Source organism: Adiantum capillus-veneris, chromosome 26, assembly GCF_014529385.1.
Source record: "Adiantum capillus-veneris isolate H3 chromosome 26, ASM1452938v2, whole genome shotgun sequence".
In the NCBI taxonomy this organism is placed as follows: domain Eukaryota; kingdom Viridiplantae; phylum Streptophyta; class Polypodiopsida; order Polypodiales; family Pteridaceae; genus Adiantum; species Adiantum capillus-veneris.
The window spans coordinates 130,658,751-130,681,093 of record NC_140956.1 but is presented as its reverse complement, the minus strand read 5'-3'; the positions used below and the strand labels follow the sequence as shown (position 1 = coordinate 130,681,093).

General features: G+C 39.1%; 1 protein-coding gene across 1 annotated transcript in view; it reads right to left on the bottom strand.

Moving 5' to 3' along the window:
- Window positions 1–1,037: 1,037 nt before the first annotated feature.
- LOC147424211 (mogroside I-E synthase-like) overlaps window positions 1,038–22,343 on the bottom strand; it is a 35,399-nt gene continuing 14,093 nt past the window's right edge. The window contains exon 3 of the mRNA XM_086501557.1: window positions 1,038–1,770. Coding sequence (XP_086357683.1) covers window positions 1,038–1,770 — 733 coding nt within the window. The remainder of the gene's footprint in view (window positions 1,771–22,343) is intronic.

Sequence of the window (22,343 nt, the reverse complement as noted above, 5' to 3'; positions counted from 1 at the left end):
TGTTTCTTTTTTTTAATTCGTAGGGACATATTATTATATTCATTTCCTTGGTAGATTCTTTCCAATCTTGACGTTTCCTCCTAAGAAGGACCTTACCTCACTTTAACAGTGGATGAATGGGTTTTGTTCTCGATCCCTTAAGGAGCTGAACTCTTTTCGTACTCACGTAACCACATGCCTTAATGCACTATGTTGGCAACCAAAGGGATTCATTACATTAGAAAAAAATAGCCATGGTTCCCCTTCTCCTGCTTCGTCTTCGCCACCCTTCTCGCTTCATCCCTACTGTCTTCACGTCTTGCTTTGAAGTTATATCTTTTATTACCATGTGGCTGTCGGAATTTATGTGAGCTTAATGTATAGTATAGATATAGACAACTGTCACCTAAGAACAACAATTCCCCCCCCCCCCCCCCCCTTCCTTTCCGCCCCCCCTTTCTCTTTCGCACAGGTGTTTTCTTGGATGTTCCTGCTACCTGCAGCAACGTCTCCTTTCCAATAAAGACATCTCCTATGATTCGGCTTATTAAGCGTTTTTTTTAAAATGTGTGTGACGACATACTAGTTCTACCAAAATTTCTAAAAGAGGGCACATAAAATTTGTATGTATGTGTATGCACATGTATAGAGACCATACAAGAGATCCTCGCTTAGAATCCTTTGGAAAAGTTTTCCTTGCTTCACACAAAAGAAAGATAAAGAGGAAGACGAGAGACCATTCGAAGGTGATAGATATGCTTGCTTCGCTTTTGAAATCCCATATTGTGAAATTACTTGAAATACAAGCCCCTACATCCTTGCTTGAGGTTGAGAATCTTCTGAGTAATGGGAAGAGTTTTGGTGGTAGAAGCAAGTCTCTCTCTCTCTCTCTCTCTCTCTCTCTCTCTCTCTCTCTCTCTCTCTCCCCCCCCCCACACACACACACACACACACACAACCGAATTTACAATTGTTATTTGAAAATTAAAAATGGAAATAATGATTTGTGGTTGGATTTCTTTTGTTTTTTGTTTGTGATGAGCTGATAAGCTAATAAATCAAGGGATGCTATCCACGAAAGAGCGAAGAGCATGGTCGCTGAGGGCAGCTTGGCGGGCAAGATCGGTGAGATGGCGGGCGCGTGCGAGCATGGCTTGAGCAGAAGGGCCTTGCATGAGCTGGCGGACGCAAGTGTCGACGAAGGCTTGGGAAGTGGAGTTGTCGGGGTGGCGGAGGAGGGGGAGACCTATCTGCCAAACGTGGGAAGCCAGCCAGCAGTTGGTGACCTGGTCCATCATCCAGGGCCAGCCCAGGATGGGCACACCGGCGCAGACGGCCTCCAAGATGGAGTTCCAACCGCAGTGTGAAAAGAAACCGCCCACGGCAGGGTGGCGAAGCACCAGCGGCTGCGGCGCCCACCGGACCACCTTGCACACACTCTCATCATGGTTTTGGAGGAAGTCCGAGGGAAGCGCCTCTTCTAGCGTCCCTTCGTATGACGCTGAGTCGAAGGAGTCCTCTGGCCTTGCCTTGACGGCACCGTCCCGGATGACCCACAGAAAGCGCTGGCCACTTGCAGTCAGCCCCAACGCCAGCTCTCGCAGTTGCTCCACCTCCATGGAGGCAAAGCTCCCAAACGCCACAAACAGCACTGATGCCTCCGGTTGCTTGTCCAGCCACCGCCTGCACTCCTCCACTTCCTCCTGCCATAGGCTTGTCCCCGACAACTCATCTCCCTTCTCCGCCCCCACCAGCGCGCTCGGCACAAGAGGCCCCACCGATTTTATACATCTGGAAAAAACAGCCACAGTACAAGCTACATGAGAACAATCTCTCTCTCTCTCTCTCTCTCTCTCTCTCTCTCTTCTCAAAATCTCAACTTGCAAGGTTTGAGATGGTGAGGTCCATGCATAACTTTTAGTGCAAAAGCTTTAATGCCGATCACAGGCAAACGTAGGCACCCAATTGTATAGAGTTGAGGACATAGAAGGAGAAGCAAAAAAATACAAGTCAATGGGTTTTTTGAAAATAAATTTTCATGAATCCTTTTGGGTGAATACATATCTCCCTTTAGACCTTTTGGGTCTGGACTCTGCACATATATCTATAATCTTTTATGCTCTTCCCAACATAGCCAAAGTGACTCCACCTATTTCTCATCTCTATCTTACATATATTTATTTATTTTATCTTTGTCTATCACCCAAGTGTGGTAGATTGGTTATGCCATTTCCTTCTTGAATATCTGGTCTTGAGTTCGACTCTTGTCGGATAGATCTTTGAGGTCTCTTGGGATAGTTTCCTACGAAGTTAAAATCCTCCTCTTCTTCTTCTTCCTCTCTCTCTCTCTCTCTCTCTCACCTAGTAGAGGGTAGTCCACTATTTTAGCCAATCCTTTCCCATATAAGCACTATATTAGGTAACACCTCGCATTGATCGAGAAAGCTATCATAAGCTTTATGTATAAAAAAAATCCTCTAAGCAATAGGAGTGTCGTAAAATTGATAAAGTTCTCACATTTTAGGTTTTCCCCTTTTTTATGCAAGCAATGGCCACATCCACTTTTTTTTTTTTTTTTTTTGGCCAAACTCACAAAAGTGAGTGGAGATATAAATTAAGAAATCAAAACAAGATACATTGAGAGCCATGCTCCCTCTGAGCTATGGCATCAAACAACAACCTAGTCGCAGAAAGCCATATACATCTGCTGATAAAGGGTGCCACCCTGTAACTGTACCTAGCAAAGAGGATCATATATGGACTTGGGGTTCTTACCAAGAAGAGAGCCCTGCCATGGCTCACTCCTCAACTGCCAACCCAATGCAAAGGAATAGAACGCCTAAATAAAAAGTAATGAGAATCACTTTTCTTCCTTCTTTCTTTATAGCAGACTAATAGTGTGGGTCGTATATCTTGAACATTTACAATATGGGAAATGAGTGTTACCATATACATGTGGTACTGATGTGTGTGAACACACTAGGACCGCCGGGGCATTTTTCCCCTCTTTAGGAGGTTTTTTCCCCCGTGCATTGTATATACGCCCATCACTCTAGGGCTATCTTTCTTTCCATTGCACACTAAGTTACACACTCTCTATTGTGTGCCTTGAGCTTCCTTCATCTTCTCCAAGCTGTGTGCGTTTCTCTGCAACCCTAATTCCAACAATTGCTATCAGAGCAGATTGCATCCTCCCGAGCTTAGTCGCCAGCTGCCCCAGCACACGCCTATTCACTTTCTCCGATTTCAGTGAGGTTTGGTGAGCGTTCGCAGGTTGACAAATATTTCGGGAGCACTCGTAGAGCTTAGTCTGCTCAGATTTCTGATTCGGGCTCACTTCGGCCTTTGTTTCCAGTACATGCATTACTACATAGGCTATTTCGTCATTTTGTGTAGAATTTTTGTTAGTGCCGTTTTCTGCATAACAGGTGCCTTACAATCTTCTACGGTTTGTGCTATGTAGCACGTATTGTTCTCGCTCCATTTCTCCTCTTTTCGGGAAGTTTTCACATCAGGTGTAGCATTTACCATGGCTGACAACAACACAGATGTGTTCAAGATGTTTGTTGCTGAGGGCAGGTTGGACGGGGACAACTACCCTATGTGGGCTTATATGATGCAACATGTTCTTGTATCAAAGGGCGTCTGGAATATTGTGCAGGGCATTGATGTACGTCCTGGTTCTGAGGATGTAGGCGATGTTAAGGATGTTGTAGGTCTTGCTGCAAGGTTGCTGCTATTAGAGTTGTTTTGCCTACGACAGAACAAGCTTGTAGGGATGTAAAGGATGTGCAGGCTAATGCATTGATTGCGTTGTCTGTGAAGCGCACCATTGTTCCTCACATTCGTTCAACAAAATCTGCAAAACAATCTTGGGATATTCTAGTAGGTCTTTATGCAAGCCGCAATGAGGCTAAAATTGCTTTGCTGCGTAAAGAGTAGGAAGCGAAGATTATGCATGAGGAAGATGATATGGAAACTTTCCTTGCTGGTGTCAAGGATATCAATGAACAACTTATTTCTGTAGGTGAAGTCATTTCAGAAAGTTCCCTTGTGCAGACTGTTCTTGATGCCTTACCAGATTCTTACCAGACTTTTGCTAGTACTTGGAGACTTATGACCCAAGGAAATCCAGAAGTTACCAAGTTTGATGCATTATGCACATTGCTGTTGCAAGAGTCACTTTCCAAAAAAACAGGGCTAGACAACGTGTAGTTGTACAGGCTTTTATTGCTTATCAAAAAAAGGGTGGTAACAGCAATGCGGCCACTTTTTATGGTTCTGCTGCGAGTGGCAAAACTTCTGTTCCCAATGCTTCTGCTGACAGCACTTCGTCTGGCAATTTTGGTGCGAGTGGCAATTCTAGTGATAAGGGCAAAAAGAAGATGCATTGCCATTATTGTAAAGCTAATGATCACTTGATCAAGCAGTGTCCTAAGTTGAAGGCAAAAGAGGCTAAGAAGAAAGAGGGTGGTTCCACTACAAATGCTGGTTCCACTACAAATGCAGCCATTGTTGAGTCTTCTGTGAAAGGAGACTGTGATGTTGATGTTGATGCAAAATGGGCTTATAGTACAGAGTGCACTTACAATCCTGTTGTCCATGATGCATACATGTGAGTTGCTGCAGATTCACATGTGTGGTATTTCGATAGTGGTGCTACAAAGCACATTACCTCACATCGTGAATTGTTCACCTCTCTCAAGTCTCTCCCTCATGGGAATTCAGTCACTTGTGCCAACAATGCCTCTTATCCGGTTCAGGGAGTTGGAAAGATTGTATTCACTACTGCAAATGGCAGTTCTTTCACACTTGTTGATGCATTTATGTACCTGGGATCAAGAAGAATCTTTTATCTATATTTGCACTTGCTAGACTTGGACTTGTAGTCAAATTTGTGGATGATAGATGTACAGTTCATGATCTCAATTTTGGTGATGAAATGTTGCATCTGGGCTTTTCTGCCGTGGGCTGTATAAGCTCACTTTGTATGACAAGTGTGGACAAAATTTTGCAATTGCAGTTGCAGATTCAAGGGCTATTTCAGATGCAAAGCTTTGGCATGCACGTTTTGGTCATCTGAATTTTGCCAGTTTACTGCGTTTGCAGAAATATGATATGGTTGCTTCTTTGCCGCCTCTTGAAGCACCTGTCAAACATGTTTGTGAAGGCTGTATTTTGGGTAAGATGCAGCGTTCGAAGTTTCCAAAGGATGGTTCAGTTAGGGCCACATGCAGGTTGCAGCTTGTCCATAGTGATGTTTGTGGGCCCATGCAAACTTCGTCGTTGGGCAATTACCTGTACTTCGTGACTTTCATTGATGATTACTCCAGGCATGCATGGGTATTAAATACCATGATGAGCTTCATATGGGTTAGTAGGAGGTTCAATGATAGTCTACATTGTTGTCCCCTCGGGGGGGTCACTTAACAATTATGTGACTATCATGTGAGTGCATTAGATGGGGTTATTAAATTTTATTTTTTTCCACAATTTTGCATACAAAAGGGTACAATAAAATAAAAGTGAAAAACAAAATTACAGATTGAATAAGAAAAGCATATATTTTATTTGTCAAAAATTCACAGATAAGGAGTTTTATAAATAGTCCTTGAACGCACGCGATATACACAATTTATACATAGTGACCCCCCTCAGGTTGTTCCTTTGTAGGGTGTTTTTGAAAATGGATTATATCCAAAATTGGACAAATGAGTTACCACATTCAAGAGGTAACTAAATGAATGACCAATTTTTAGACTTTCTAAAAGTACTAGGATATGTAAGAATACCTCTTCTTAACGTTCCGTGGAAGTGACTTATCGACATGTCTCATCAGCATAGTTCTTGTATCTATCTTATCAATGAGCAACATTAAGCATATCCATATGATCATGGATAAAGTCCTTGACTTGATAACATGCCTCATCATTAGCCAACTCCACCATAACTGGTGATAGAAATTGAAAACCGTTCATAAGCATGAAGGGACTAAACTTAGTCGTAACATGCTTTGCATCATGATAAGAAAACTCCAAAGTAGAGAGGTAATCTTCCCAAATGGATTGATTCTTGCTATTACATGCTCTAAACATATCCTTTAGCACTTGGAAGCTATCCATCCATCTCTGAATGATTGGTAGTACTAATATTGCTTTGTGTTTCCAATCATTTACAAATAGTCCTCTACAAATGATTGGTAAACATGGGTTTACCATTACTCAAAGAATAATGGGGTAATCTATATATTGATACAAATTGTTAACAACCAACTTGGTTAAAGGTTGGACTTGATTGGAATAAACTTAAAAATTTCAGGCTATCTGCAAGCAACCATACCAAGCCATGATCATGTATGATGGTCTATTGTAGAGGAATACACGATAGACCAACCCCTAATCCTTCTTTAAATGGCTACCATGTAGCTATGCATGACCACATCACATGCATCAAGACAACTTGAGCAGCATTGTTGTGAAACTAGAAAAACGCTCAGTTTTACTTTGTTCAAGAACCCTTGGTGTTGCCTTGGCAATTTTAACCCCTCAATCAACTTGTGAAAAGAAACTACTTAAACCATTAGGTAGTACTGGAGACCAACAGAGGCCACTGTGCTACCAATAGTGATTGTACAAAGATTAGTATGATGCACTTAGTCACTACTTGTTGGTAGTTGAGAAGACCTTTTGTTGAAAGACCAAGCACCGAAGAGGCAAAAAAGAAGCCATCATCACTTATTAAATGATTTTGTCATTCGCAAGCTAGGTCGTACCCAAAAAATGTGCTTTTATAGACACACCTGGTGCTACACACAAAGAAAAATATCCTATCAAGTTGGAACCATATTCACATTTGGATATTTGAAACAATAATATTTCCCTAGTGAAAAAAGAGAAAGGTTTTACAAAACCCAAATGAAGTAGTTTTACTCGATATTCTTTGGTTTTGTTGAAGATATTCCTTGCATAGTGTAATGTAAACAAGAATTTTCATGCCTCATAGAAGAGTTTTACTCGATATTCTTTGGTTTTGTTGAAGATATTCCTTGCATAGTGTAATGTAAACAAGAATTTTCATGCCTCATAGAAGAGTCATGTAGCACATGAACTAGTTCCTTGATATCCAAGTCATGCATGTCTGGTACAAAAGACGATTGAAACTTGTAGTGCATGCATCTTGTGCGTATAGCCAATGATATAGAGCGCCCACCAATGATATCCAAGTCATGCATGTCTGATAAAAAAGACGATTGACACTTGTAGTGCATGCACCTTGTGCGTATAGCCAATGATATAGAGCGCCCACCAATGCGGTCATATGCAATGAGCACAAGCAAATATACCAGTCTCAATTTCTATTGACTAGAAGGTTATTTTGAGTAACCCCTACAAATCCATCTTACTAGCATGCCCAATACGTTTAAGTGCCTTGGCCTATCTAAAACTAAATTTGAGACATTCAAGCACGAGTTGACCTTGTCATACAAGAATGCCAATTCCCCAAACCTATGTGCCATTGCCCGTGATCCTAAGTAAATGAGAAATACTTTGGCATGGGGTAGAAGCCTTGCTTCTCGTTATGTCCTTCAAAGCTCTTTGATTTGTATAACAGAAGATCCTTCCAAAGTAAAGGTTAAAACACAAAAACGCAAGCAGAACTTGAAATTGTCTAACCTTGCCATCCATTTGTGGTCAATTGTCTCAAAATCCAAAAGCACATGCTCGATTGAGAGTGAATTTTGCCTGATTTTTTAGTCCTTGATTGAATTTGACTCATACCCATGGAGTTTGATCAACTAAGAGTTGTCGTATGTACCATGTAATTCCTCTTGGCTTGGTTCATGCCAAAACTGAGTGAGAGACCATTCATATACATTGAAAAGTTCCCTATGTTTGCATGCTGATAGCATATCTCAAACTTTGGAAGCTACTATGCGATGTGTATAAATTGTTCAAAGCCTTGCTTCACATAATGAAATGTTGAAATTTTGTTGATCTTCTGTGCTCATAGCCACCTAATGCTTTTGTAGGCATTCACATGCCATGCATGATACACAATCTCAAAATAAAATGGACCTTTTCAATCATAAAAAAATAATCAACGTGTCGAGCTGTATGGAGTAGCAAAAGCATAAAAAGTATCCGCAATTAATGTATGTCATAATTGCATTGACAAACCGTACTTGAGATTGGCCAATGCCGAGAGTAGATGCACAAGATATTCATTGCACAATTTTGATGATATAATGGGCTCTAATTGGCTCCTTGGCCATAAAATCATTAAATATGAATAATAGGAATTATGTCCACTTGGAAAGCTTGCTCCAATTAGGAAATCTTCTCATTCTAAATGGCCAAGCCTTGGAAGGTTTTCCCTTGGAAATTGCTACGTGACTATATTATGACCAATTTGGATGGTCTACATAAGAACTTTAAAAATGCCTTCATAGGCCATTGCCATCATGGACTAAATGTACTTACCATTAGGATCACAAATCTTGATAGATGCAGCATGGAAACTTTGATTGCTTTAGCTTTGCATGCATGCATCATAAAGATGAAGATGTGTAGAAAGCATAGTTTCCATGCATACATAAAAACGTGAAAATGAAAATAGGTGTGCTTTGACACACAAAACTATGCACTTCCTCTTCCAAGTCTCCATGAAGCTTAGAAAAACATAAACAAACTGTGTGCATGCAATATATGAGCATGTAGATTTCCACAAACTCTTTGTGAGAGAAGAACATACAAATGCATGTATCATGAAAAAAGAAAGCATTATTATGCTTACAAACTAACAGACTAACAGATCACAAGAGTGTGAAGAAACCACTTGTGAATAAATGAAAGTCTCAACACAAAAGTTCTTGAATTCACAACGTATTTTCTTGCATGCACATGCATGCAAGAGCGAGAGTGAAAATTCAACAGATAGAGGTTGTTTTGCCTCAAGAATTTGCACCATACACTACATGAAAGTTCCAAATGCTGTCAAACATATAGACCTATGGAAGAAGCTCTTACCATAAGCAAAAACAAGAAAAAACAAGAAAAAACACACTTGGTAGATCGTGAGGTGTCCATAGATTACTTTTCTCTGTGCAACTGATAATGCATTTCTGAGGGCACTGCAATCGTGTTGCAACATCACATGAGTGAAAACTTGGTTCATAACCATTCTTGGGTCCTTTTGCATGCTCATCTCTACCTATTTGTACTCCTTTTACAGGAACTCGGCCCTCCTACAGGAGACCCCTTGACATGAATGAATAGTTTAGGGCCTTGCCCTCCCTAGTCCTACCATAGGCCTGACATAAGCCTCATAAAACTAAGGTTTTGATTGTCACCAAATAATCTGATGAATATTCTTTATGTACACCCTAGTTTGATGGAATATTTTAGTGGGTAGAACAACAGGCAAGGCATAGATGTTGCCTAGGAGGTCCATCTCAAAATAAGTAGGTGTAGCATGTGAGTTCACCTAGAGAGTTTTTAATATCTCAAAAATATGCATAAATACATGTACGAGAGGGGTTACAAAAATAAAATTTTCATAAAAGTTATAGGATTATGAAAGAAAAGGGGTATTTTAATTCATGGTGAATTTTGTGTCTTGAACACACATGTGATTGATGTTTTTGAAAGGTGGACCCCTTGGGAGATCTTGGTGTTGGGGTAAAAATGGTATGTCTCACCCTGGTATCGGACACCGTGTCCGCCCATCCACTTATCTTATACCTTATTCATTATAGATCTGTATAAATAAGAAGATCCTCTCACTATGAGGTTGGCTCCACCAATCTTTGTGTGCTATCCACTTCACTACAAACCATGCATGCTCTCGCATTGCAGTCCTTTCAATTGGTATTAGAGTTGCGATGGCGGGGTAGTGACACGACCAACATAGCTTCATTAACATCATTCTGTTTGTAGTGACTTCTATGTGCACTGATCAAGCTTTAATTTGGCTATGGAAGCTCAAGGATTGGAGAAGGTGGTGAGGAGCATCCTGGATGATGCCCTCACTCTCGACATGTGTAGCCCCATCAAGAGGTGGCTAAGGTTCAATCTAAGTAGAGGCTAAGGTCTCTATGAGTGGATCATTGGAGTAGATTAAACAGGTCACTTAATTTCATGTAGCTTTATAAAAGTTCACTATTTTTGTCATACCTTGATCTAGAAAGCTTTGATTTAAAGAAAAAATTATGTCTGCGAAGCTAAATTTGAGATCTACAACTTTATAGATAAATTTGTCAGCCGATTCAAAGTACAGGCAGGTTGAAAATGCAAAACACAGAGAATGATTTTTTTCAAGACATTTTTTTGCACACTTGCATAAGGAGAGAGAAAGAGAGTGTGTGTGAGAAAAAACATACTAAAAAAGGACAAATCTCTCCTATAAAGAAGCCCCTTTTTGCCATTCTAGGGGATTTTTTTCCTCAGAGGAAAGGGAGAAGCTTGCGGTAGCAAGGAGAGGATTGTTGTACCATGTTGATTTTGAAATGATCAAGCTCTATCGATATTCCCCATGTTGTCTTTTCTACCTGCCCTCATTCTCTCATTCTACTACTCTTTTGTGTGTTGGTGATGGTGTGTGGGTGTGCCCTTGGGCCATTTGTGGTGTGTAGAGAGAGACAAAGATAGAGAGAGAGAGAGAGAGAGAGAGAGAGAGAGAGAGAGAGAGAGAGAGAGAGAGAGAGAGAGAGAGAGAGAGAGAGAGAGAGAGAGAGAGAGAGAGAGAGATTTTGGATGTCCTTCAACACCCAAAGGTACGCTTTGACGTAGCAAGAGTGAGAGAGAGTGTCTTGGCTCTTCTCTAATGCATCCTAGCCTCCATTACCTCCTCTAGCATCCCACTTTGACATAGGTGTTCTTCCTTTGGCATTGCCATTGACTTTTGACTTTGACATCGACACTCTTCAAATTTAGATTTGGACTTTGGATTCACTTTGAGTACAAGTTCCACACGTCTTGATCGCATTCTCCAACACCCATAGGTATACTTCGATAAATACACCATTGCTTTTTTGACACATACACACTTTCAGATCTAGTAGAGAGAAAGACATGGAGTACTTGTAGTTAGTGAAAGAGAGAGAGAGAGAGAGAGAGAGAGAGAGAGAGAGAGAGAGAGAGAGAGAGAGAGAGAGAGAGAGAGAGAGAGAGAGAGAGAGAGAGAGAGAGAGAGAGAGAGAGAGAGAGAGAGAGAGAGATAATTTTGGCTCTTCTCAAATCGATGCACAAGTCTCTTGAGAGATTTTTTCCCAAGCATATTGCTTAGAGGCAGATATTTTGAATTAGAATTACAAATGGAGAGCATTGAAGCATCAACCAACAAACATCTTTTTGATCAAAGTGTAGATGGATGCATTCACACCATAGGTGGGGTTACAGGTTTGCATCTTATATGCATTTTGAGGTTTTCCCCTCGTAGTAGCCATATGCATTTTTTTCTAGATTTTTGCTAATAGATAGACTACTCACATCACGTCCTTTATAGTGTGGATATGACACAAGGATTTGTACTTATACATTGACTATAGGGAATTTCACAGAGTATTAATAGCACAATTTTGTGCTAGTTTTGCATATGCAGATATAGTTGAGCTAGGTATAGCTCGTAGGTTGAGATCTTATGCTCAAATTTGATAGATTCTTAGGTATACAGGGATTTTAGACAAGTACAGCTATCCATAGAGGCATTCCTTTGGGAGTGAGCCATGTTGACATGATTTTGGCAGTTTATGTAAACCATATGTGAATTTTTTGTTGAGACACCGAGTGTCTGTTCGTGGCTAATGTGCTTTTAGACTACTAACAGATTTTCTTCTTCTCTTAGTGGGTTTCAAAGAGCCAAATGGTTATGTTTTGGCTAGTTGTATGAGAGACCGAGTCACTTTTTTCAACGTATAGCCTAGTTGGCTTTTTACTCATAGGTTTTGTGTATGCTAGTTTTGCTGAGTTTTATTCAAGATCTAATTTATCAAATTATAGGGGAAACTCTACCCAAATTTTCCCAGATTCCTACCATAATGTATGCATCTATATATTTACTCTTTGATAGTATAGTGGTCAAACATTACTCCCACTTTGATAGTGATAAGGTTTTTACTCTCACTTTCATAGGTTTTTAGCTTTGTATCCACTCTCATAGGAGTGAGAGTGTTGCTTGCTTGTTGTGACTACAGGTACACAGGTAGTCATAGGTTTTGGTTATATACGTTACAAGTACAATTTACACATAAATTCTAGATTTTACACACACATTTGTGAGATGCATAGTGAGCATCGTGTTTGCTCTCTCCTTAGCATTCAATTATACATTTTATACTCTTGTGAGAGCTTTTTATCGCAAATTTTGGTGTTACTTTCTTACAGGGATATCCCTTGTGTTTGCTTATGCATGGTTTTTTCTTGGTTTAGCAAAGGGTTTTGGACATTGTTAGCATCGTTGGAGGCAGTTGCTAATGCATCGTTTTGTTATTTACTACAAAGATGTGGCCTTGTATATGGGGCCACAAGTAGACTTTTCTATTTTGAGAACATTTCAACCTTTACATGCTTGTGGCTTTACTCTCTCCCTGTGTGTGTGTGTGTGTGTGTGTGTGTGTGTGTGTGGAAGGCACTTCAAGCCGTGTCTTCATATCAATTGATTTTCCTCTTTCTTTATCTCTCCTTAGGAAGTGTCGTTCCACCCTATGGATGCCTTGTTTTCTATACATTCTTTTTGATAGATCTACATTGAGCTATAGGTTGCATATGTGAGCATTGAAGTGCTTTGATTGAGTTGATCTCCCACTTTGGCATCTTTACTATGGTTTATGATTGAGATTTTGCTTAATTTACAAGGGTAGTCTGCCAAATTTATTCTAGGATATTTTACCGTAGCTCTTGGCTTTATCGCAACACAAAGTTTGCATCTTTGACATCATATGTGACGAGTTAGTAGTGATGATTCAGGAGAGATGGCGGTAGAATTCTTACGGATTTATGTGATGCTAGAATCATGGTCACATAGGGAAATGTTGTTTCCAACATATGAGTCAGTGATCGTGATGTATGAAAAATTTTAAAACTCTTTGACATGTGTTTGAGAGCGGTGGCTTTGTATGCTAGCGGCGATGATGTCATGTTTGCCTCTAGTGTTCCTCTTGCTTATATGTATGGCATAGGTGACATTTCTTCTTATTGGTTGCTAGATGAGGATGCAATCTTCCTCATCACACCATGTGGTGAGTGGTTGAATGCTTTCTCTATTGGGAGTCTTGGTTGATCAAGTGAGTTTGGCCAATAGTTTGACGTTTGACATTGCAAGAGCACGAGATGTATGTACCCAAGTATATATGTCATTGCCCAATCATGGTGCATCATATACACTTTGACATGTGCATTATGTTTCTCATGTGAGATAGAATCTGGTGAGATAGGTTTAGCACACTTTATATCATGTCAGATAGAGATTGAGGAGAGATCCTAGAATGACCAGTAATTTCTGGAAAGGTCTCTTTGAAAATCTAGGTACAAGATTGAATTTTTGTTCGGCCTATCACCCACAAACGGATGGCCAAAGTGAGATAGCCAATCTTACAATTCTTGGTCTAATAAAGACTTATATTACAGAAGTAGATCAACGCTGACAATGGGAAAAGTACTTACCTCTTGTAGAGTATGCGTACAAACATTGTCCATACATCTACATGAAAAGCACCTTTTGAAACCATTGAGGGAAGACCTAAAAGTCCCTTGCTACTTAAAGTACATGAAAAGATCTTCACTGCCGATGAGTATAGCCGTGACCTACAGGAATATTTCCAAAAGATTGAGGAGGCTATATCCATCTTTGAACAAAGGCAAGAAGAGTGCTTCTGACAAGCATAGAAGGACCTTAACTTGTAAAGAAAATGATTGGGTCTTACTTAAGTTTCCCAATTCTTGATTAAGGCAAATGACGGGAAAAAATCCTAAGGGCCATCAAAAGTATCATGCTAAATTAGCAAAAAGATAATATGGTCCTTTTCAAATCTTGAAGCCAATCAATGAGATGGCTTATCAACTCAAGTTTCCCAACCATTGGCTCATACACAACGCTTTTCATGTGAACCTACTTAAGCCCTACAAAGGAGAGCCACCAAGTGAACCAATTATTGAAGACCCTCCCAAAATCAAAGACCAAGAAGAGGGGCTACAATCCGAAGCTATCCTTCGGCATGAAGACAAGGTACTATGACATGGTAAGATTATCCGATGGTATCTTATTAAGTTCAAAAATTATCCTTTTGAAGATGCTAGATGGATGCAAGGAATACAGCTTAAGGATAGTATGAACCTTTTCAATGCTTACAATGCTACATTAGAGTAAGAGAATGTACAATTTTTTTTCAAATGACCAATGTTTTTGTCTTATAAGACTAGCTCTCTTTTTATTGTGCACAAATTTAAGTAGTATGCATACTTAGAATCATGTTTGTGATGACAATGTCTCTCAAACACCAAGTAAAACTTGTTCGTGACTCTACGTGGGAGAATGAAATGGACTAAAGAGCAGACATGCTTGCGGAAGCTACATCTCCCAAGCACCAAGTGGGTTTGTCATCCATCTTGGAATGATGTCATATGGTAAAAAGGGATCCTCTACCCACTAAGAAAGATTGACTAATGGCTAAGGCTTTATCTCTTCTATCTCATAGAGTCAAGGACGAGTATGATTTCAAGAGAGAGGCAATGTCATAAAATCTAATATCTAACCAAACCAAATGATTTTCTCATATTAGATTGATCATTTAATGTGGGAGAATAAACAAGAACAAGGGTTAGAATATAGACATGTACTTACGAAACCATGTCAACACGGGGCCAATGGTAAAGGGGTCCAAATGAGAGATGGTATGTCAAAGAGCAAGGCTAGCTAACTTAAATACCTTAGAGTTAGCTTCATTAAAGACCTCCAAAGGTTTAGTGTTAAAAGTCCTTTGACCTTAGGTAAGCTAGGGTTGTGCTTGAGATGGGAACCTAGCCCAAGATTGAGGTGCTTGTCGTGCTTACTGACTAAGATGCTTGAGGTGCTTCTCGCGCTTGCTGACTAAGATGCTTGAGGTGCTTTTCATGCTTGCTAACTAGGGAGTTTGAGGTGCTTGTGGGAATGCTACCCAAGCTTGAGGTGATTTGTCGTGCTTGCTGACTAAGATGCTTGTGTTCCAATAGTCAACAAAATTTCTACAAAGGAGGGGGCGAGCCCTAAAGCTAGGGGGATGAGAGAGAACACACACACAAGGTAGGCCCAACCTCAAGAGGCAACAAGGACACATGTCAAAGCCCCTACCCATGTTTCCCTCATGGTGTGCCTAAAGCCTATTGGTTAGCCTCCCAAGGGGTCCAATGATAATTTAGTTGATTAAATTAATTATTTTTGCATTTATCAATTCCTCTCTCTCAAAGGGGAAAGGGGGACACTTGTCCCAAGACTACCCTTATTACTTGATATGCATTTTGTGTGTGATTGGCCAAGGCTTGCGGGGTCCAATGAGCTTCAAAGTTAAGCTAGAAGAGGGGGTCGAGCAAAGCAAGAAGGGGGTTTGCTTGGGGGGTATACTCTCCAACACACACTCACACACACTCTCATTGTGTGAAGTCTAAAGTGCAAGACCTCCATCTCCTTCTCCAAGCAAGCCTACACCAACTCTCTTGGCTATGGAATGCAAATCCAACCAAGAGCCATGCTTCAATGCTTAAGCTTTCCATCTTCTCCATCTTCATTACTATGCTATTATGTATGCTATCAAGAAGAGTGATGATAAGTAAGGAACTATTTCTTTCTTCTATGATTGTTTCTTCTTCCTCTTCCCTACCCTCATTCCCCGCTAGCTCTCTCCACCTTTGAAGGTGTTTGAGGCCTTGGGACTGAGACTGGGGATAGTTAATGCTTTTTGAAAAGTTTATGTTATGCTCGAGTTGCATGAAGCTTTCCATCTTTATTGCAACAACACATGGTTCCAAGAATTTTGAAGATATTGAAGAAGAATTGTGGAAATACTCAATGTTGCCTTATGATCCATGCGAGACTGAAGGCCTTAATATGATCCAAAGATGTTATGAAAGATCACCACACCATGCACATAATTATTTGATATGACATCAACTGCAACCAAGAAGTTTACAAAGAGATGTTTTGGGCCGTATCCCAATGCAAGAAAAAAAAATTAAGTTGTTCAAACAAGAAACAATGTGAATTTGTTTGATGCCAACAAATGTGAAGAAAGAGGACGTACCTAGCAATATGCAAAGTGAGAATGAAGGTGAAAATATGGTGTCTGACAAAGAGTTTTGATGCTTAATAAAAAATATTGTGGCACATGCCAGAGGATGTGAAGGCTTGAAGGGGATGAATGTCATTCTGTGGCACATACACAATGTAAAACTAAAATATCTACCTCAATCTTAATGATTTTGATATATGGGACCAAATGGTACAATGTATATAGTGTGATATATGTAAAAAAGGGATACAATCATGTACATACCTCATTGGGGAAGTGAGGACTTAAATGTGGAACTATGGCGTGTTTTGTCACATAAAATTATGACCAATTTGGTTTAAAGATGTACATTTTTCAAGTGCATGAAGATGCCACACTCGTTTCGCCTAGAAAGTTTACTGCGGGCGATTTCAGCCAAAAAGAGCTTTCCAAGTGGATAAATGAGGTTAGGCATTTAATTTAAGATCAATGGGAGTTTTCCACAATTTTAGGAACTTTTCCCAGCTTGTTTGGGCATTTTACAGACAAAAAAGATCATAAGTTTTGGGCTAAAAACCCAAGGCGTTCACTAAGCAAATTTTTTGTATATCACGCAGATTAGGCAAAATTTGGACTCACAAAGGGGCCCTTTAAGGAGTTTGACTTTACCTCTCTCTACCAAAATGGGTGCATGGATAAATTTTTGCTAACAAACTCCAAAGTTGGTGGAGGTTTGACAGTTAGAATGTCCTCTTCAAGCTCTATCTACTGATATATAGCACGCCGTGAGATTCCTCATATTCTAGAAGATTCTTTTTTTGATTCACTTAGATTCCGACATAGTTGTCACATCATAGGTGAATAAAAAAAAAGAATCTTCTAAAATATGAGGAATCTCATGGTGTGCTATATATCAGTAGATAGAGCTTGAAGAGGAAATTCTAACTGTCAAACCTCCGCCAACTTTGGAGTTTGTTTGCAAAAATTTATCCATGCGCCCGTTTTGGTAGAGAGAGGTAAAGTCAAACTCCTTAAAGGGCCCCTTTGTGAGTCCAAATTTTGCCTAATCCGGGTGTGTTCACCAAAATGAATTTTAATACCCCTTGAATCTATAAATTTATAATAAATTGAAATCCCTTTGGTTGAACACTTGTGCTATGTTACATATACTTTAGTGAACTGCTTGGGGCTAAAAAAAGGGCTAAAAATGGCCATAAAATGGTCAAAAATAGCCCAAAATGGGCAAAAAAGGCTCTAAATGCCACATCACTCATGATGCCATCAATATGAGAGCTGGAGTATCATTTTAGAAGAAGAATATTAGTGCTTGAAGCCTCGCTGTAAAGGGATACATAGCCTGCTTCTATGGTATACTTGTGCAGTACCACGCTGTTTCTACTGCGTGTTTGAGGCCATGAGGCCACCAATTAGGGTTTTCCCTCTTCAAATAATCACTTGGGATTGTCTAATTATGAAATGGCTATGGTGAAGAGTTAAAGAGTTAATTTAGGGTTTTTATCAAGGCAAAGGAGCACTACGTCTGTCAACTTGGGAGCGAGTCTACACCAAATCTTCACACACATAAGAGTTTTAAGTTGTTCTTTGTTATTTTTTAAAGTGAAGATTTCATGGCTGGAGTTTTGGTCTTTTTGACTTTGTCTTTAGCTCCAAATCTTCTATGACTCACTTGATTTTGCAGCAAACCCTCACAGTCAGAGGCCCGATGCTTTCAAAGTTGCACTGCACACTTCTTGATAGCGCTGAAACAAGTGCACACCTATAATCACCCATGCTACTCTTCATGGTGACCAAACTCCCCCTTCGTACTACCTATCTTCACACCCACTACTCTCGTTGTTGATGGACGCCAGCCATCAAGATTACCTGCCACACAACCTCTCCCTATCGTTTCCTTGCACGTGCTGATTAGGACTCTCAAACCTTCTACTCTTAGTTTCTCACAACCACCATGGTCCACCCACTATACTTCTCTTAGATGCATGCACCACCAATCCGTTTTCCATGATAACTAGTAGCCACAATTGCACACCAAGCTGCATGGGAGTCACACATAGTGTTGTAAAGGTTGTTGGACCATTAGGGCACCACAAATTACTCACCATGGTAATTTCCACTTGGTGTGTTATTCCACCAACCCTTTTTCATCCACTCTTTATGATTTTGTTGATCCCACATGTAGGAGACTGCTTCGTGGCACTCCAACACATCATGAAGATTGTGTCAAGAAACCTGATCAACCCTAACCTCCACCAATCTTTCCACCTCGCCTTTATGAAGGTCTCTTTCTCTCTCTCTCTCTCTCTCTCTCTCTCTCTCTCTCTCTCTCTCTCTCTCTCTCTCTCTCTCTCTCTCTCTCTAGCAACCATGGAAACCTATGAATGATATATTTCTCACCAACACATATGCATACATTAAATTTATATAATTCTATTGTACGCTCTAATGCAGACACATATGGAAGAGCAAGCCAAACTAGAGGATAATCAAATGATGGGATTATCTTGATTACTTCTTTGTCTTTAGAATACATTGTCATTTAGAATAGATCAACCATGGAAGCATAGTCGATGGTCACCACGAGCAAAGAAGAGTTCATGTTGGAGACAATGGTAGGCATAATTAACCTGAGAAATGTTAAATGGAAGTCCAAGACACCTTGACATAGATGATGATTATATATGGGATTATAGAGACCAGAACAATGATTGACGGACTCAAGAAGAGTTCATGTTGGAGACAATGGTAGGCATAATCAACATGAGAAACGTTAAATGGAAGTCCAAGACACCTTTACATAGATGATGATTATATATGGGATTATAGAGACCAGAACAATGATTGACAGACTCAAAAAATCATGAAGATTGCAGGGATAGATGTGGTGGATAGTCTCAAAGTGATGACAATGATGAACACAACGACACACACACTCTCTCTCTTACTACCCGTACATAAACTCCTTTTTTTCTCAATTGAGGGATATCATTACTACCAATGGCCCTTCATACATTCCAATTATCAAGCTATAGTAGAGCCATAGGTCCTCTATGGTCCCCCAAGGGAAGATTCCTTTGCATGCTATAGTAAATCGCACGAGGTTTTTTCACCTAGCAATATTAGAAAATCTAAAGGAAAAATAGCCATTGATTTTCCTTCTATGTAAGAATTAGATCCTTCACTTTGAGGCAAATAGTATCCTTGTTCTCAAAGTTTGAACATAAACCCTATGTTTTGTTTACCTCCAATTAGTGTGTAGTCAGTCCACTTGTAGGTAACTTGCCATAGTGCCCAATCGATGTAGGGAGTCAGATCTATCCCTACGTCTATTTGTCATGCATTGTACAATGCCAAAGGCTTGTTTAAGTCAATGCTAAGGATATCTTATGGCCTCTTCCAAACCCCTTTGACTTTGTGCCACAATTTAATCTATACACCTCAATTGTACTAGCAAAAGATTTTTCAAACTTGGTGGTATTGAAACAAAATTCCAAGGCCTCATTTTCATACATGTTGATTCTGTTGCACTATATTAGTAGTTTCTATGAGATTTTCTTTGGTAGGTTGATATATGTCCCCTCCATGAAATCATTCTCAGGCACTCTGCCCTCTTTGTTCCCCTTTTTAAGAAGAAAAAGGAGGTGCTACAATTAGTGCAAAGATCTTTTCCACGGAGGAGATCCCCTTTCTCTTTCACTAAATACACTTATCAAAATGTAGCAGATTGTTTTGTTATATTTACACCATTTTCTTACAAAATCTAATCTTCACTCCCTTGTCATCTGTTTGTCTTGCATTTCTAATCAATTCTACAAGTAGGGATTATTATTGTTATAACTATTCTTTTCATTTGAGCTCAATCATCATTTTGGTAGTTTTTGTGTCAAGATTACACATTAGGTGACAATACTTCGTGTCAATTTTTTCTTGAAAAATTTTGAGTAGTAGAGTACCAAGCTTCTGTCGCACTATAGTGGATGTTGAATACACAAATCATCTATTATCTTAGAGAAAGACTTAATGCCAGCCTTGTTCTGTATAAATTCTCTTTTCATGCTTCATGTTCAAGACTTTTCACTTTTGGACTAGCTAAACATGAAAACATTGGTGATAAACCATTGGAGATTCTCCCTTCTACTTTATTGTGTATATATTGAAGAGGATGGGTATCCAATCCCTTCATAACAATACAAGAACTTTCTATTGTAAAAAACTATACTAAATTTAAATGGCTACTTTGTGGGATGAACATTCGGATTGTTGTTATTAGCCATATTCAATTCCATCAATTAGGAACCACTGACGATTCCTACACCTTCTATTGTGAAAAACTATACTAAATTTAGATAGCTACCTTATGGGATGAACATTTGTCTTGTTGTTATTAGCCACATTCAATTCCATCAATTAGGAACCATTGATTATTCCTACACATTCTATTGTGAAAAACTATACTAAATTTAGATGGCTACCTTGTGGGATGAACATTTGTCTTGTTGTTATTAGCCACATCAAATTCCATCAATTAGGAACCATCGATTATTCCTACGCATTCTATTCTGAAAAACTATAATAATTTAGATGGCTACCTTGTGGGATGAACATTTATCTTGTTATTATTAGCCACATTCAATTCCCTTGATTAGGAACCATCGATTATTCCTACACATTTCTCCATACACAATTTAGTTTTTACATTTGAGAATTGTCAATATTCCTACTATTTTTTATTTAAGCTTCTTGCAGGATCAAATGGAATAGATCGTGTTGTATCTGTTGTGCTTGGCCTTAACATCTCTCATTGTCTTCTTCACTTCAAGATTTATATATGAGTACTACTATTTTTATTCGAATAATTCACTAGTCATGCCTACCTTTGAAAGATATGTTTGCAGGTGTCTTTAACGCTTTGTTTTTTCTAGTTGTGTTTTATGTAGACATAAGAAAGACAAGTCCTATTGAATGAGTTGTATCACTCTATTGATAAATAACAATGCTATTCTTTTCAAGTATTTTTGGGCATAAAGTGGTTTACCTTCAATAGGGTGATATAATATTGTTTTATTCGATAACCAATTTTTAGCAAAAAATTGACACATTCTTGACTCGTTAACTATCCTTTGGTGTGAATTTGATAGTTTGTACAAGAATTGTATTTGCAAAAGCCTAAGATCCAAGTTGTGATTTTGTCAATCATATGTTTCTCCACATGCACACACAGTTACTTAAATTTTCAAATATAGAATATCCTCTAGGTATGCACATCAAATACATCATTCCTATTTTTATTTATTTACATTATCTTGTGAGCTTTGAGATATTCTATATCCTCCAGATATAGAATATCCTCCAGGTATGCACATCAAATACATCATTCCTATTTTTATTTATTTACATTATCTTGTGAGCTTTGAGATAAAAATTCCTACTGTGGTGGCCTGTACTTGCACTAAATGGAATTTCTATTGAGATGATTTATTATTAAGCTATGCAACTACTCACGTGAGCTATGTTTCTTTGTGATGATGGACATTATTTTTTAGGAACTTTGCTACTGAGACATACTCGAATTTGGTATCAAAGAGTTGGAAAATGTTTTGTATGCCTTGACTATTCCATTGGTCACGAGCACACATATTCACCGGTTTAAGGAGTGTGTATACGATCATTCTGGTGTAGATTTGACAATTTAGGCAACACCAGTTAACCACCTAGATTTGCCAATTTAGGTAGCAACACAAGTGCAAATTCATCAATTTAGGTAGCATGATTGATTAGTGTTGATTTATTGATTTAAGCAACATCGACTACAAAATCATACTACAAAGCTAGCCACCATTGCCCCTAGTATGATTTTGTTATCTGGATATATAGTGGAAGTGATTTGGATTTGGTTTATGGTGACTTAATGTCCACAACGTTTATGGAATTGGATTTTGGATTAATGAAACTTGATTATTGAATGATGAATGTGACCAATGATATCCTGATACATTAGGATATGAACTATACTGCTTATTTTTGTGGTATGGGACACTAGAATATGCAGTATGTGAATGATGGTATGCATAAGAAAATTTGTTTGTTTAAGTCATAACTTTTTTTTTTCAAT